Below are 17,861 nucleotides of genomic sequence, written 5' to 3'. Positions count from 1 at the left end.
AAGGGTAGCATAAAATCCCTCCTTTACCTGTAAGGGGTTAAGAAGCTCTGAAGGTCTAGATAATTAGTTCTGCCACGAGTATAGGGGACTGGACTAGATGACCTCTCAAGTCCCTTCCAGTTCTATGATTCAACGCTGTCAACCATGTTCTTCTTGATCTCTCATCCTTCCTTGGCTTTCATGACTCAGTCCTCTCTTGATTCTCCCCTACTTCTGTAATTGCTCCTTCAGAGTGCTGTTTGGAGGATCCTACTCAGCCCCTCTCCAACTCTCATTTGGGGATATCATTTTCAACTCAGTCCTCTTTCTAGTTCCTTACATCCAGGCTGTGCCTAAATTTTCCAATCCTTTCTGTGCAACATCTCTAAGATTCAGCATTTTCTCTTTTCCCCACACAGCTAACACTCTCAATCAGACTCTCATCATTTTGCATCTTGATTAGTGCTACCACCTCTTTTACCTTGACGAATCCCATCACTGGCTCTTCTTGCACCACTGCAAACCTAAGACAATTGTCTGTAATTTCACTACCTACCCCCACCCAATAATCTCACATACGCTATCAAGATGTCAGCTCCTACTTCTGATCAGCCAATGATGTCTGCCTTCATTTCCCACTTGTTAAATTTTCAAATATATTATTGCTTTCTCCCATACTGCTTGGAGGCACTCCCAATGAACATCCATAAAGCTCTCTCATTGTCCTCCTTCAAATACCTTCTTAAAACCCCTTTTCCCACCTCTCATGATTCCTACAAAAAAACTGACATTGGTTAGACAGCTGGTGCGCCAAGACCACGGCCTCCCCTGGTGATCAATACTATTTCACTGTTTCCTTATACTCCCCATCTGTATGTAGCCATTTGTTGTCTCATTTTATGCTCAGAGCGTAAGTTGTCCGGGGGAGCGACAATCTTTTTGTTTTGTGTTTCACAGCACTTGGCACTACCACAATAAAAACAGTAAGTGAGGCTTTGTACAAATTGATAGATTCACCTTCTCTCTAATGAACATGTGCCATGCCCTAAGAGGCCATGGGGAACACGTCATCCTTTGTGATGGTTGGACCTAAAAACGTACCCAAATTGTAAGCTCAAATGTAGAAAGTATGTGAAAGTTCATAAAATGTCACAATAACCTATAACTTTTTGCCTGCCTAAAAATTAACCATAAAAAATAAGTCAAGTTGTTTTCAATAAATGTTCTGAAAGAGTGCAAAAAAAACAAGACAGAAAAACTAAATTAGTCCAAAGAAAAAGGGCCTGTTCATATGCGTTACAGACTGTTAAAATCATGCTTGGTAGAAACAAAAAATGTGGAGCCAGAAATTAAAGGAAAATTAGTGTGCCAAATATTAGGCCTAACTGGTAAACAAAATAACGAGGGGGTGAACTATGTTGCCCACTTTTTCCTTTTTCGGGGTTCTTAAAAAGAGACTTTGCCAGCAAAAATCTCATAGCTCATCCTGGCTGTATCCCAGCTTGTTTTATATTCCCTGAAACCCAAGACAGAAGGAGCAGACCAAACTAAAAAGACATTCTGCTTGAGAGGAAGGCTATTTGGCCTTGCTCTTATTCAAGGACATTTGTTTTTCATTTGTGAGTCCTGAATAATCATCAGACCATCATGACAATCAGTCCACAACCCATCTGTAGGAATACCTAATAGTCAGCACTGAAGAGGCACATAAAATCCTGTTCTGCCTGCCTCCCTTCTTTCCTCCTGTCCTCTCTCTCACTCTCTTGGCTTTTTATCAAATCCTGAAATGAACTGCACTGTATCAGCACAGCAAGATGAAATTTCCTCAATCCTGCCCTTTCTAAGGAGAAAAGACCCAACCAGATGAAGTCCCTGACTGGAAAATGAACCGGGGCCAAAAAGCAGGTGTCATGGCCAACTCACTAGCCAAAAGAAAAGGAGTACTTGTGGCACCTTAGAGACTAACCAATTTATTTGAGCATGAGCTTTCGTGAGCTACAGCTCACTTCATCGGATGCAAGTGAGCTGTAGCTCACGAAAGCTCATGCTCAAATAAATTGGTTAGTCTCTAAGGTGCCACAAGTACTCCTTTTCTTTTTGCGAATACAGACTAACACGGCTGTTACTCTGAAACCTGTCACTAGCCAAAGCATTCAAACATAATAACCAGCCATCCAGTGTTCCAAAAACATCAACAAAAACTTATTTCCCCCCACCTATTCTATCCTCTTTCTCCGCCAGTTTGTGCCTGGTTGGTTGTTAAAAACTGGAAAAGAGAATACCCTTCACACACAAAACAGAAAGTAAAATTAGCTCTTTTCTTTTCATCAAAGAAAGGTTGCTTAAATAAAAAAAAAACAAACATTCTGGCTGCCCAAAAAAACAGAGTTTAGTAGGTTTTAATTAAGTTTGTTTTGCATAATCACTCATTTCCAGTTTCAGTATAAATGCTTGTTTTATTTCTTTTGTTTAATTAACAAACTTTCAACTTTAAAATAAGTGCTTTTGTGTGTTTGCCAGGAAATCAAGTAAATCAAGGTCTCTAAAAAAACAAACCCCCTCGTATCACTGTTTTTATGTTGGACAGTGAAAAAGTTTATAACAACTTTAACTCTTTTGACCGTGGAAATTAACGCAATACATCCCATCTCATGTGTATAATGAATGTTACGAACCATTCACTGCCCCCAATCTATTCAATAAAATAAGACCTCTTCAAGTTATGTCCTGTTAGACTGCATTATTTATAACATGAAATTACATTCCCATGTTGCATCCGATGAAGCGAGCTGTAACTCACGAAAGCTTATGCTCAAATAAATCTGTTAGTCTCTAAGGTGCCACAAGTACTCCTTTTCTTTTTGCGAATACAGACTAACACGGCTGCTACTCCGAAATTACTATGTCTGCAGTTCTAAATCTTGTGTTATGCAGGAAGTCAGAATAAGATTACTATAATAGGCCCTTTTGGCCTTAAAATCTATTAACAGATTATTTTAATGCCAGACATGTATAGCAGCCTAAAAAAAAAAAATCTCATTCACATAAAATATTTCTTCTTAAAATTTATTGTAGCTGGAGCATGTAACAATAGCTATCACATTAAGGATGCCTAAGCATTTCCATCCTAAATGTTTTGGCATTGGAATAATCTACTAATAGACGTATTAAAACGAACTAAAACGGAGCAGCTTTAGTGGCCCCATCCTTTGGGGCAGGAATTTGAAATATAGGCAGAGATGGCCTCTGTCAGAGGAATCCTTTTGCTGTGCCCGTGAAAATCCACCCAAATTTGGCCAAGTTATAAATCTCTGAAAAAGTGCAGTTTACACATGCTTAATAGAGGCTTATTAAACCTCCATAACTAAATTACACAGACATTTCCTCCATGCTGGGCAGGGTCCAAATGGAACCTAAGCCCAATTTTCCATGCAATGCATTTCTGAGCAGCTGTGGGCCAGGTCTGGGGCCTGTGCAACATTAAACACTGTCTCCTTGTGAACCTGCATTGCAATATGGTATGTAAACTACATAACCACATGACAGTATTTCTTAAGAATCCCAACTCATTCAGTGCACAAGTAGTGAGACAGCTGAGCAAGCTTATTTTTGTTTCCGCTGTTCAGTGAGAACATCCCTACCTCATACACTGTACAGAGGATACAAATCTACTCATATACAAACGTGAACATTCAGAATCAGACCATTAGTTTCTATGGACTTATGCCAGATTTGTACTGTGGTAACTTCAAACACAACAAAGCCCAAAATGAGCCACAAATCTAGAAGAGCATCTTCTCATTCACTGCCTCATTGAGTGCATATCTTCTAAACGAGTGGTTTTCAAACTTTTTTTCTGGGGACCCAGTTGAAGAAAACTGTTGATGCCCACGACCCAGAGCTGGAGATGAGGGGTCTGGGAGGTGCTCACGGCTGAGGCAGAGGGTTGGGGTGAGGGCTGCGGGGTGGGGCCAGGAATGAGGGGTTCAGGGTGTGGGATGGGACTCTGGGCTGGGGCAGGGAGTTGGGGTACGGGAGGGGGTCAGGGCTCTGGGGTGCAGGAGGGGCTCTGGGTTATGTGGGGGCTCAGGTCTGGGGTGTGGTAGGGGATGAGGGGATTGGGGTGCAGGAGGGGCTCCAGGTTTGGGGGCAGGCTCAGGAGGTTGGGGTGCAGGATGGAGTCAGGGCTCTGGGATGGGGGTGCAGGCTCTGGGATGGGGCTGGGGTTTGGGGTGCAGGAAGCGGTTCCAGGTTTGGGGTGGCTCAGGGCTGGGGCAGAGGATTGGGGCACGGGGTTGGGGTGCGGACTTAACTCCGATGGCTCCTGGTCAGTGGCACAGCTGGGATGCACCGGAGACCACAATGTGCCCCGAAAGTGGCCAACAGCAGGTCTGGCTCCTACGCAGAGGCGCGCAAGCGGCTCCGCTCAACTCTTGCCCACAGGCACCACCCCCTCCCCCCGTTCCCCAGTTGCCGGCCAATGGGAGTGCGGAGCTGCTGCTCAGGGAGGGGGCAGCGCACAGAGTTCCATGGACCCCCTGCCTAGAAGCCAGACCCACAGCTGGCCACTTCCGGGGCACAGTGCGGCATTGGAAAAGGTAGGCACTAGCCTGCCTTAGCTGGGCAGCACCGCCGACGGGACTTTCAACATCCCAGTCAGCAGTGATGACCAGAGCAAGGTGACCCAGCGCCTTATATGTCATGACCCAGTAGAGGGTCATGACCCATGGTTTGAAAAACACTATTCTAAACTATACATTGAATGATGAATGGGTCCTGTGAAAATAATAGCATGCAGTCATGTAATTAAAGACTGTATTACAATGCATACAGCATGAGGGGGCAGACCTAAGGTTTAGCATTAACACTGCAATTTCCTGACTTTTCAGTGTTAACATTTCATTCAGACTGCGAATTTAAACATTTTTTTATGTAATATGAATTCATTTAAAAAGGAGACAATCCCATCAGTGGGAAAAAGGAGTTCTCTTGTAGCAGAAGGAACCAAGGAATGCTCTTCTTGTGTCAAATGAAGCAAGTGGAAGCATATAGAAGGGTGACTAGATGTTTTATGCATGTGGGGAGGGTGCAGAAAGAACATGAATGGAGAAACAGGTATCACACAGAGCAAAAGGTGAGTACCTCCATCTCACAATCCTTTTGCTCTTCACAGTGCAGGGAAGGAAACATAGTGGCACCCAAAGTTCCTGTTATAGCTGAACTTGGAACCAAATGACATCTCATTTGCATCTTGCTGTTGCTGTAGAAGCCTATGTTTAAATTCTCAGAGTAGTTCAGGGGATATAGCTATATCTCTTCCACTAATTGTAATGGAAGCTTTGAAAATCTCAACCCTATTTTCTGCTATATTAAAAAGGAGAATCTGCAGTGGTCAATGGAGTTTTATTATTTTTTCAAAATGAAAATCTACAATTATCACTGGCCTGTCACACCAGAAACCTAAAGCTTGCTTTCTTTGTTTTGTTAGGGAGTTGCTTTGTTTTAAAACATAGGAATTTCCATACTAGATCAGACCAATGGTCCATCTAGTCCAGTATTCTACATCTGACAGAGGGCAGTACCTGATGCTTCAAGGAAATTATAAGAAAACCCAAGTGGGCAGTTCTGATATAACTTCCCTATAGGGGAAGTTTCTTCCTAACCCCTGTCAGTCAGAGGCTGGCTTATGCCCTGAAACCTGAGATTTTATAACCCTTCAATTTATATTTATTTAATGTAACCAACTGCACATGTTCTCATCCATATAAATGTCAAATTTTTTAAACCAAGAGATGAGCCCTGGGTTGGGTATCTTAGCCTCAATGATCTCTTGTGGGAGTTAGATCCAGAGGCAAATTATGTAAAAAAGTATTCCTTTTTTTATGGCTTAAGGGGTAAAGTGGGACCTTGGCCCTTTATAATAGTCACACCTTACATCAAATCAAACTATTCACTCACCAACTGAGGACTAGCGAGTGTGCTTGCTGAAGCACATTAGTAGAAGGAAAGATGTTTTGAACAATTCTAAGCCTTTAGCATTTGAACAGGTAAATGTTTTATCTCATTTTGATGTGAAAAATATTTTAAACAGGGTATGAAAAAATTATCAAACACCTGCCATAGTTTGATACAAGAGACTGCAAAGGAATAGACTATACCAGCAAAGTTCAGGAACACTACCCCACAGAGAAGCCCACCTCCCCACCTGCTAGCCACTGAAAGGCCCATCACACCAGTATTCCACTCATTACACCAACTCTCCACAGAATACAGGATCAAATATAAGGTCTTAATACTAATCTTTAAGGTCCCCCATGGAACCAGCCCAAGATACCTCAGAAAGGTGTGTCTCTTCACAACCATAAACTCCCCCAACAGTTATGTTCCACAGGAGCTATGAAACTGTAAACCTCAGAGCAAGACCGAGTCAAGGCTTTGGTACTCATGCCCAAGGAGATAAAAATGACTACAAGTTTCACAGCCTTCAGAACAATGTGTAAAATATTTGACTTAGCTTTCCCACAGCTGCAACTAAAAAAATGACTAAAAAAAGAGGGAAAGATGTGAAGGCAAGAAGGGGGAGGGGGGAAGAGGAGGAATATTAGGAGAGAAGGAAGGGAAGAAAGAAAGACAGAAAGAAACATAGCACCAATTGTTTCCAAGGAAGAAGGGACACAAATAGCACACTGCCCAAAGCAACTGTGGTTACTATCTTTGGGGAGGTGCCCAAAAACTATGCAGATGGGCACTGTAACAAAAAAACAAGTTTAGTTATATTGTACACACCCGCAGGCTACTAGTCCCTGTACTTATTCAGGGGTTTCCTCCTTCATATTAGTCTGTCTAGAGCAGATCTGATATATTTGAAACACCTCCATCCTCCTTCTGGTTATTGGCAGGGAGAACCTTTCCCATCTTGCCACTACTGCCCCTCAGCTTCCTGGATGCTTCAAGAGAGGCGGCTCTCCTCTATTCTACCCCTTCTTCCAGCACCCTCACTGTTACCAATAGGTCTCTACTACTCTACCTCCACCTCGGCCTCCATTTTTGAGTCCTCTCCTACATCATAAATAAGTGGCTACCTCTGCTAGTTTCCAATAGTTTTCCCAAGCAAAGTCGGAGGAAAAATAGCATGAAACCTGCTAACTTCAATGTTGCAACACTGAACATCACCAGCATGGAGTTACACACTGAATATGCTTATGAAAGCACTAAGCAGCAATGGCAGCACCACAGCTGTCTGCCTGCAGACTGTGGAAGATACCACAGCAATGGGTTACTTTTGAAAAGCTATTAACACAAACATAAGAATCTATTCCTAGGAGAACTCTGAGCAACTGCATACACGCAGAATTCATGTCCAGGGCAGAATTTTTTTTCTCTGCAAAAAATACATTCTGCCCAAGAAGTGCAGTAGTTCTGCCTTTCTCCCACCAGAGGCTGCCGTGGTGCCAGAACAGCTGGCTGACTGGCAGCAACAGCTAGCAGCCAGCTACCTTCATTACAACAACCTGCTGGTGGAGCCAGGTCAGGAGGCATAGTGGGGCACACAGGGCTGCTGGGGGGGGTCACAGACTTCGGTTCAGAAGGGTTAGTGGGGGGCAGACTGGGGTGCAGGCTCAGGAGTTCGGGGGGTGACAGCAGTGAGCCAGGGGCTGAATGGGAGGGGGCTCCAGGGCCACACGGGGGTGGGGGCAGATCTGCCTGACTGAATGGGAAAGGCTCAGAGTCAACCAGTGTCTGCAACGGGGAAGCACCCCAATTCCCTAACAATCCTCCCCCCAAAAGAAACTGTTCCATACTTCTCCCACCCACACCCAATAACCCTCCAGGTATACTCCCAGGCTCCTTCCCTCTCCCTCAGCTCCTCCATTACCCCTGACTCCCACAAGCCTTTACACTGCTTCTGAGAAGTGCAGAAATACATTTCTGTATTGTAGTTTAAATAAATTACTCAAGTTTTGTATTAATATGCCTAGTAAGGAATCTATTTGTCAAAAAAAAAAATCTGAATTTTTTTTGGTCTGTATTGTTACAGACTTAGTTGCTGACACGTATTTTGAAATAAATTACCAAAATAATTCAAACTGGTGTGTTTATATAGTATTATTCTGACAAACAAAATATGCAGAATTTTTAAATACTGTGTGCATAATTTTTTATTTTTTGTGCAGAATTCTCCCATGAATATTAAGAGACAAATATGTCATGACTCTTAAAGTTAAGTTTAAATTCAGCAGAAACTGATAGCACTAGCAAGGGCCAGCTTCTTATTTGCAAGTGCGTAAATGGATTTGTCAAGCCATTCATATTTGTAGGCTGCAGTGTTGTTGTGCCCATGTTGGTCTTACGCTACTACAGAGACAAGGTGGAAAAGTAATGTCTTTTATTGGACTACCTCCTGTCGGTGAGAGAGACAAGCTTTTGAGTTTACACAGAGCTCATCTTCAGGTCTAATTTAGCTGTGACACTGTGAGTACTTCTCAGACCTGAAGAAGAGCTCTGTGTAAGCTCAAAAACTTGTCTCTCTCACCAAAAGAAGTTAGTCCATTAAAAGATATTACCTCACCCACCTAGACTCTCTAATATTTGTAAGACTGATATTTTTGCAAATATTTCAGATATCTTTTACAGAATATGTAAAGTAGCGAATAGTACATTAACACGAATACAGCAAAATGAGGAGGAAGCAGCTCCTTAACCTGATATTTTTGTTCAAGAAATGAAGAAGAGGAAAACTTGAATATGCGAAGATGAATTGAGATGTTTGAATTCAGACAAGGTAAATTTAGACAGACCATTAGCAAAAGATTCTTGACAGATCAATGTAGCCATGGGAGTCTCCCAAAGAAAGCAGTAGAAACCTCAACGCTAAGGTCAATAAAACTGGCCTGGCAGAGCCCTGAAGACCAAATTCTGCAAGGAACACGCCCGCACAGGCCTCGGGGAAGAGTGAGACTCGTTCCGACGGAGCAAGCCTTTTCCAGCGCCAATTCTACGTGAGACACGGAGCAGCTGCAGCTCCGTGACCTCCTCGCTTGCCCCATGTGCCAGGGCACTCTCCGAAGGCGGCGGCCAGGGCCAGCTGGGCTCAGGCGGGCGCACCGAGCCCTCGCCATGCGGAGGGCGGCGGCGCCGGCGGCGCGGAGGACTGCGCGGCAGTCAGACGTGACTGCTGCAGTCAGACCGTCCCCGTCCCCATCCCCCAGCGTCGCGGGCAGGCTCCCCGCCCCGCCCGGCCCCGGTCCCAGCCCACACGCCCCGGCCGCAGACCGCAATCCGCGTCCCCCGACCCCATCCCCACGGGACCCTCGGAGCCCGCGACACGCGGGCAGGGACGGCGGGCGCGAAGACAGGGCCCATCCCCGGGGCAGCGGCAGCCCCCGGGCCGCGAAGGCGGGCACCGCCCTCCCCGGGACTCACAGCCGTAGTGGGGCCGGGCCATCCCGAGCCCGTCCGCTTCCTCCGAGACGGACATGGTGCTGCAGGCCGGGCCGGGCCGAGCGGGGCCGTTCGGTCGCTGCGGGGCTGGGCGGACGCGGCGGAGGCGGGAGCGGCTGTTCCTCTTCCTGGTCTCGGCGCTGGGTGTGTCGGAAAGAGGCGCCGCCCGCCCCCGGCGGCCCACGCCTTGCGCGCTCAGCCAGCGCCCGTCCTCCGCGCCGCGCCGCCTGCCCCCGTCCCTGCCCCTGCCCCTGCCCCCCTCCGCGCCGCGCCCCCTGCCCCTGCCGCCCGCGCCCGTCCTCCGCGCCGCCTGCCCCCCTCGCCCGTCCTCCGCGCCGCGCCCCCTGCCGCCCGCGCCCGTCCTCCGCGCCGCGCCGCCTGCCCCTGCCGCCCTCGCCCGTCCTCCGCGCCGCGCCCCCTGCCGCCCGCGCCCGTCCTCCGCGCCGCGCCCCCTGCCCCTGCCCCTGCCCCTGCCCCCCTCCGCGCCGCGCCGCGCCGCCTGCCCCTGCCCCCCTCGCCAGTCCTCCGCGCCGCGCCGCCTGCCGCCCTCGCCCGTCCTCCGCGCCGCGCCCCCTGCCCCCCTCCGCGCCGCGCCCCCTGCCCCTGCCGCCCGCGCCCGTCCTCCGCGCCGCGCCCCCTGCCCCTGCCGCCCGCGCCCGTCCTCCGCGCCGCGCCGCCTGCCCCTGCCCCCCTCGCCCGTCCTCCGCGCCGCGCCCCCTGCCCCTGCCCCTGCCCCCCTCCGCGCCGCGCCCCCTGCCCCTGCCGCCCGCGCCCGTCCTCCGCGCCGCGCCCCCTGCCCCTGCCGCCCGCCCTCCGCGCCGCGCCCCCTGCCCCCCTCGCCCATCCTCCGCGCCGCCTGCCCCCCTCGCCCATCCTCCGCGCCGCGCCCCCTGCCCCTGCCGCCCTCGCCCGTCCTCCGCGCCCCCTGCCCCTGCCGCCCGCGCCCGTCCTCCGCGCCGCGCCCCCTGCCGCCCTCGCCCGTCCTCCGCGCCCCCTGCCCCTGCCGCCCTCGCCCGTCCTCCGCGCCGCGCCGCCTGCCGCCCTCGCCCGTCCTCCGCGCCGCGCCCCCTGCCCCTGCCGCCCGCGCCCGTCCTCCGCGCCGCGCCCCCTGCCCCTGCCGCCCGCGCCCGTCCTCCGCGCCGCGCCGCCTGCCCCTGCCCCCCTCGCCCGTCCTCCGCGCCGCGCCCCCTGCCCCTGCCCCCCTCCGCGCCGCGCCCCCTGCCCCTGCCGCCCGCGCCCGTCCTCCGCGCCGCGCCCCCTGCCCCTGCCGCCCGCCCTCCGCGCCGCGCCCCCTGCCCCCCTCGCCCATCCTCCGCGCCGCCTGCCCCCCTCGCCCGTCCTCCGCGCCGCGCCCCCTGCCCCCCTCGCCCGTCCTCCGCGCCGCGCCCCCTGCCCCTGCCGCCCTCGCCCGTCCTCCGCGCCCCCTGCCCCTGCCGCCCGCGCCCGTCCTCCGCGCCGCGCCCCCTGCCCCTGCCGCCCGCGCCCGTCCTCCGCGCCGCGCCCCCTGCCCCCCTCACCCGTCCTCCGCGCCCCCTGCCCCCCTCACCCGTCCTCCGCGCCGCCTGCCCCTGCCCCCCTCGCGGCCCCCACTGCCTCCCCCGCCGGAGCGGGCAGCACCAGGTCGGCAGCGCGCGCTGCCCCGCAGATTCCCTGCCAGCCGAGCCCCCCCGCACTCCCCCGACAGCCGTGCTGCCCCCCCACGCCCATTCAGCCCCAGACCAGCCCCCAGCCGTGCTGCCCCCCCACACGCCCATTCAGCCCCAGACCAACCCCCAGCCGTGCTGCCCCCCCACGCCCATTCAGCCCCAGACCAGCCCCCAGCCATGCTGCCCCCCCACGCCCATTCAGCCCCAGACCAGCCCCCAGCCGTGCTGCCCCCCCCCACGCCCATTTAGCCCCAAACCAACGCAGAGCTGTGCTGCCCCCCCACGCCCATTCAGCCTCAGACCAACGAGCCGTGCTGTCTCACCCCCACCGCCTCCGAACAGCCGCGGCACTGCCCCCGCCCCGTCCCTCTGCCGCCCCTTCGCCCCCAGCTGTGCCACCCCTCAGGCCCGCCAACCCTCTTCCCCACGCAAAGCCCCACAGCCCCTACCCAGTCATGCTGCTGCCTCCTGTAGCGTCCCCATCTGTGCCACCTTCCCCTGTCAAGCTCCTCCCTCCCACAGCCCCACCCCACACAGGGACCCCTGCACTGTCTCCCAGCTGCACCATCCCCACTGCCCTCCACCCAGGCATGCCAACCGTGCCAACAGACCCCCCCACTCACAGCCCCCTGCACAGCATAAGTAGCACCACACACATACACAGCCCCCCAGCCCAGTCCCCTTCTGCGCCCCCAACCCTTGCACAGCTGCACCATTGACCCCCTTCGCAACATAGGTAGCACCAGACAGACACGCATCCATCCCCACCGCACCTCTGCCTCCCACAGTCCCCCATTGTCTCCCCACCTAGCTTTGCTACTGCCTGCACAAACACAGCTCCTGTACACAGCCCCCAGCCACGGTGGGTCCCTCTCCCCACATATACCTTTAGCTGTGCTCCCCTGCAGATGCACAGGTCCCCCCTCGCCCCCCGTCCAGCTATGTTGCCCCTACAGGCCCCACCCAGCCACACTCTCTGCCCCCAAACACAGCCTCCCTCAGCCACACTGCCTACCCCTGCACATAACCACCCCTGGCCAGCTGTACTGTCCCCCCTCACGCAACCCCCTTCACCAAGCCCAGTACTGCCACCCCCCCTAAACACAACCCCCTGCACCCACCCCAGCCACCCATACACACGCTCACAGCCCAGACATGCTGCCATCTCCCACACACGCAGCCTCACCACCTCCTGCCCCCATACACAGCCCCCCCAGCTGTGCTGGTCTCCCCAACCTCCACACACTCAGCCATGCTACCCCCACATACATGCAGCCCCCTGCCCAGCCACGCCATCCCTGCCCACACACAAACAGCCCCCTCAGCGCAACCACACCACTCCCCTCCACAGCTCCTCTCACACACACACAGCCTCCCAGCCCAGCCATGCTGGATCCCACTTCCCATACACACTCAGCCATGCCACGCTCCCACACATACCCCCCAGTCCGGATGTGCCCTCCCATCCCCCTAGACCCCTCAGCCCAACCACACCACTCCCCCACATGCAAGCCACTCTGCCCAGTTGTGCTAGCCCCTCATAGTCCCTTAGCCCCCCACATGCACAGCTCCCCTAGTCCAACCATTCCCCCCACAGCCTCTCACAGCTGCACCAAACCTCCATACACAGCCCTCCTAGTCAAGCTAGGCCCCACACACAAAGCACCCCCAGTCATGCAAGGACACCACACACATTCAGCAGCCCCCTCAGGCCAGCTGCACCTTCCCTCCAAAATCTCCTAGGCTACCTGCACCACCCTCCAGTCTCACACCACCCCCATACACTCATCCCCTCTGCTCAGTTGTGCCACCCCTACACACACAGTCCCCTGCCTGTATACACAGCCCACCACTCCCACAAACAGCCTCCCCCGCCAACCCAGCCACACCCCCCCCTTCCCAGCTGCACTGGTCCCCTCACACATACACACAGCCTAAGCCATGCCAGACCCCCCCACACACACTCTCACACTCAACTGTGCTGCCTTCCCACACACCACCCCAAGCCCAACCATGCTCTCCCCAACCTCCCATTGCACAGCTCCCCCACACTCATACAGCTCTCTACGCCCATCCAAACACATGGGAAACTATCCAACCCCCAGATACGCTTGATGGGCAATACTTCCCCACTCCCAAGCAGCAAGTCCAGGGGTTAAAAACAAAGACAACTTTATTAAAAAGAAAAAGTGAGGGGGAACAAAAGAATACATTTGCAAAAGACTGCAATTAATAAATTAATATCTAGTAGGTAAGGATTCCAACCTCCAGTATATCTTAACAAGAGACCCAAGCTCAGTCCTCTATTGGCAACTGACTAGCTGGTGCCTTCTGGCCACTTCCTTCTTCCCCAGGTCCCCACTCTCAGGCCCTATCTTCACTGGCAAGTTTCTGCGCAGTAAAGCAGCTTTCTGTGCTGTAACTCCCAAGGTATACACACTGCCAAGCCACTAAGTGCACAGAAACTGCGCAGTTGCAGCACTTGTAAAAAAACCACTCCAACGAGAGATGTACATCTTTCTGTGCCAGGGCTACAGCACTGCAGTGCCCGTGTAGCCACTGGTCGATTACAGCACTGCAATTGGCCTCTGGGCATAGGTACCGACTCTGTGGGTGCTCTGGGGCTGGAGCATCCACGGGGAAAAATTAGTGGATGCTCTGCACACACTGGCAGCCAAGCTCCCCTTACACCCCACCTTCTCCACCCTCTCCTCCCCTGAGCGTGCCACATCTCCACTCTACCTACCTCCCAGTGCTTCTCACCCAGCCACTGCCAAACAGCTGTTTGGCAGCATTAGCATGCTCCGGGAAGGGCAGGGAAGTGTGGGAATGTGGCACGCTCAGGGGAGGAAGCGGGGCTGGGGTGGGGATTTGGAGAAGGAGTTGGAATAGGGACAGGGAGGGGGCAACATTGGAGCGGGGACTTTGGGAAAGGGGTTGGAATGGGGGCAGGGCAAGGGTGGGAAGAGGCGGGGTAGGGGCAGGGCCTCATGGAACGGGTGGAGTGGGGGCGGGGCCAGGGCAGAGTGGGGGTCCAGCATCCACGGGAAAGAGGGGAAGTCGGGGCCTATACCTCTGGGAGATGTCCCACAATACCTGTTCTCGCCTCTCTGGTCATCGGTTTGAACTCTACTGCCCTGCCGTCAGGTGACCAACTGTCATCCCCATGCCTTAAATTCTTTGGGAATTTTGAAAGTCCCCTTCCTGTTTGCTTGGTGATGCATGCAGTAGCCTCAGCGCATCTTTCCAGGTGGCCATGCCTCCTCCACGCAGTAGGCAATCCCCCTCTTGGAGCAATGCTGAGCTGCTAGACCTTGTCAGCATTTGGGGAGAGGAGGCTGTCCAGTCCGCGCTGTGCTCCAGCCGTAGGAATTATGATACCTATGGACAGATTTCATGATGCATGACAGAAAGGGGCCATGACCAGGACACACTGCAGTGCAAAGTCAAAGTGAAGGAGCTGCGGAATGCTTTCCACAAGGTGTGGGAGGCAAACTGCCCCTCCAGTGCTGCACTCATGAGCTGCCGATTCTACAAAGATAATCAGCGGTGACCCCACCTCCATTGCAAAGACCTCTGTTGATACTTCAGTGGCTCGCGTGCCAGTTGAGAGAGGATCAAGCCAGGAGGAAGAAATCTTGAATGAGGATGTGGAGAGGGAGGGGGACCCAGAGGCAGAGGATGACTTGGAGGTCAGAGATGCGTGCAGCCAGGAGCTCTTTTCTACCACAGAGGAAGCTAGCCAGTCACAGCTGTCAGATGTTGGCGAAGCGCAAACAGGAGAGGAGGCCCCTGGTAAGTGGATTTGATTTTGGGAATCACTGAAGCAAGTTGTTGGGGATAGGAGGGTTGCAGAAAGCAGGCTTGTGTGTCCACCACATGCCTAGTCTGAGTGGCAGAACAGGCTGTTGATTGACTCCCTCACTTCTTGGGAATCTGCCTCAGAGATCTCCAGGAAATTCTCATGGAGCTACTGGGCAATCCGCTGCCGCAGGTTCTTTGGCAGAGCTGCTTTGTTTCTTGCCCCATTATCAGTAACTTTCCCATGCCACTGTGCCGTCATGGGGAGGGGAGACCACTGCTGCACGCAGCAAGCCACATAGGGGCCAGAGTAGAAGCTGCAGTCTTGGAGAAGACCCTCCCTTGATTCTCTGCTCACTTTCAGCAGCAAGATATTTTCCATAATGATCACATCCTGTGGAAAGTGTGGGGACAGGAATGATTATCAGCCCCGCCCCTACAATGCTGGCCCTCCCTAAGAGCCACGTGCCCAGTGTACAGCAGAGTCTGGGAAGAGTGATTTATCATGCCCCTGCGGCTACTCACCAGTTTGGCCCTGCTGAAGTACAGTACCCATTGTACTGTACTCCAAAGGAGAAGTCTGGATATGATCCCTGGACATACACAAATCTTTAGCCGTCCTGGGACCCCACCTCCTCCTGAGACCTTCCCTTCCCCCCAACCCCCTCACTGCTGATAGGGTTTTTTGTTTGACTCTCTCCTCCAGTTGTTGTTTTTTAATAAAAGAATTGTGTTGGTTTGAAAGCAATCTTTATTCTATTAATTGAAAGCAAACAGAGTCCTGCAAAGCAACAGACAATTATGTTAAACCTTCATATTGTATCGTCTTCACCAGTCACCTCCTAGCATTACAACCACTGCACTCCCAAGCATAGCAACAACTATTAGTGGCTTTCAGCTTCAAATTGCTGCCTCAAGGCATCCCTGATCCCCCTCTAATAGCCCTGGTCTCTGGCTGTTCAAACTCAGCCTCCAGGCACTGAGCCTCTGTGGTCCAGTCCTGAGTGAAGCTTTCACCCTTACCTTCACAAATATTATGGAGCTTAAAGCACGCGGCTATAAGCATAGGAATATTGTCATTGGCCAGGTCCAACTTCCCATAGAGGCAGAGGCAGTGCCAACAGGCCTTTATATGGCCAAAAGCACACTCAACAGTCATTCTGCACTTGCTCAGCCTGTTGTTGAACTGCTCCTTGCCGATGTTAAGCTGCCCCGTGTATGGCTTCATAAGCCACAGCATTAAGGGGTAGGCGGGGTCTCCCAGGATCACAATGAGCATTTCAACTTCCCCTATGGTGATCTTCTGGTCCGGGAAAAAAGTCCCTGCTTGCAGCTTCCTGAACAGGCCAGCGTTCTGAAAGATGTGTGCGTCATGCACCTTTCCAGACCAGCCTGCATTAATGTCTGTGAAATGTCCACGATGATCCACAAGCGGCTGGAGAACCATTGAGAAATACCCTTTCCGATTAATGCACTTGGTGGCTAGGTGATCTGGTTGCAGAATTGGAATATGCGTGCCATGTATCGCCCCTCTGCAGCTAGGGAAGCCCATTTGTGCAAAGCCATCCACAATATCACACACGTTGCCCAGAGTCATGGTCTTTTGGAGCAGGATGCAATTAATGGCCCTGCACATTTCTGTCAAAACGAGTCCATCGGTCGACATTCCCACTCCAAACTGGTTAGCAACCGATCGGTAGCAGTCTGGAGTAGCCAGCTTCCACAGTGCAATTGCCACACGCTTCTCCAACGGCAGGGCAGCTCTCATTCTCATGTTCTTGCGTCACAGGGCTGGGGTGAGCTCATCACACAGTCCCATGAATGCGGCTTTCCTCATCTGAAAGTTCTGCAGCCACTGCTTGTCATCCCAGACATGCATCACGATGTGATCCCACCACTCAGTGCTTGTTTCCCGAGCCCAGAAGCGGCGTTCCACTGTGGTCAGCACCTCCGTGAATGCCACAAGTAATCTCGTGTCGTAGCTAGTACGAGTGGCGAGATTAATGTCGTACTCCTCTTGCTTTTGTAGTTTAAGGAATAATTCCACTGCCATTCATGACGTATTGGTCAGAGCGAGCAGCATACTGATCAACAGTTCGGGATCCATTCCTGCAGCCCGAAAAGGCAAGGTGCGCAGTACACAAATCATTGAAAGATGGCGCCAAATTTGGACGGAAGCACAGGGATTGCTGGGATGCGAAGCAATACATCACGGGGCATTGGGACAGGACCCAGGATGCCCCGCGACGCCCTCTGTCTTCCCACAACCCTTAGCAGCAGAAGAGGAAGAAATGCTCTGTGGGATAGCGCCCCAGAGTGCAATGCTCCAAATTCCACTGCAAGTGCCACAAGTATGAACACGCTATTGCGTAGGCAGCTGACATATGAACACATAACAGCAGTTTTCCTTCAGTGCTCTCTGAGTGGCGCTGTAACTCCCGGCGCTGTAACTTTGCCAGTGTAGACATGCCCTTAGTTTGTTAGCATGGGGTGGTGGAGTTCACAGATTCTGGAAGGTTTAAGCTGCTCCTACCACTTGGCCCTGCTGAAGTGATTTCAGCTTTAACTGTTGGGTGGAGACTGTGACACTGCATCCCATATTCTTCATAGTGATATTATGGTATGATCATAGCATAATTATGATGTATTTTATGAAAGTCATGTGATGTGTCATTGAAAAGGCTAGGAGAAAGAAAAGTACTACTTGTGGCACCTTAGAGGCATCCGATGAAGTGAGCTGTAGCTCATGAAAGCTCATGCTCAAATAAATTGGTTAGTCTCTAAGGTGCCACAAGGACTCCTTTTCTTTTTGCGAATACAGACTAACATGGCTGCTACTCTGAAACCATTGAAAAGGCTATGATTTGCTGAATATGATTATCCTATTTGCATGCATGTATCATTTTGGTATCTGAAATTATGAATATTGACTATGTATCTGTATTCCAAATGTAGTTACACCTAGGTTATGCCCTCTAGAAAAGATGCTTTTAG

At 52.3% G+C, this 17,861-nt stretch overlaps 1 protein-coding gene across 1 annotated transcript in view; it reads right to left on the bottom strand.

The window, feature by feature from the left end:
* The window catches only part of IQGAP1 (IQ motif containing GTPase activating protein 1), a 188,259-nt gene extending 178,672 nt beyond the window's left edge, over nucleotides 1-9,587 (bottom strand). The window contains exon 1 of the mRNA XM_084641761.1: nucleotides 9,403-9,587. Within this exon, the coding sequence (XP_084497887.1) occupies nucleotides 9,403-9,457 (55 nt within the window). The 5' untranslated portion in view covers nucleotides 9,458-9,587. The remainder of the gene's footprint in view (nucleotides 1-9,402) is intronic.
* Between the last annotated feature and the right edge of the window lie 8,274 nt (nucleotides 9,588-17,861).

Source organism: Lepidochelys olivacea (assembly GCF_965140295.1).
Source record: "Lepidochelys olivacea isolate rLepOli2 genome assembly, chromosome: 10".
Taxonomy (NCBI): domain Eukaryota; kingdom Metazoa; phylum Chordata; order Testudines; family Cheloniidae; genus Lepidochelys; species Lepidochelys olivacea.
The sequence above is the reverse complement of the archived record's forward strand: the minus strand, read 5'-3'. Positions and strand labels throughout refer to the sequence as shown.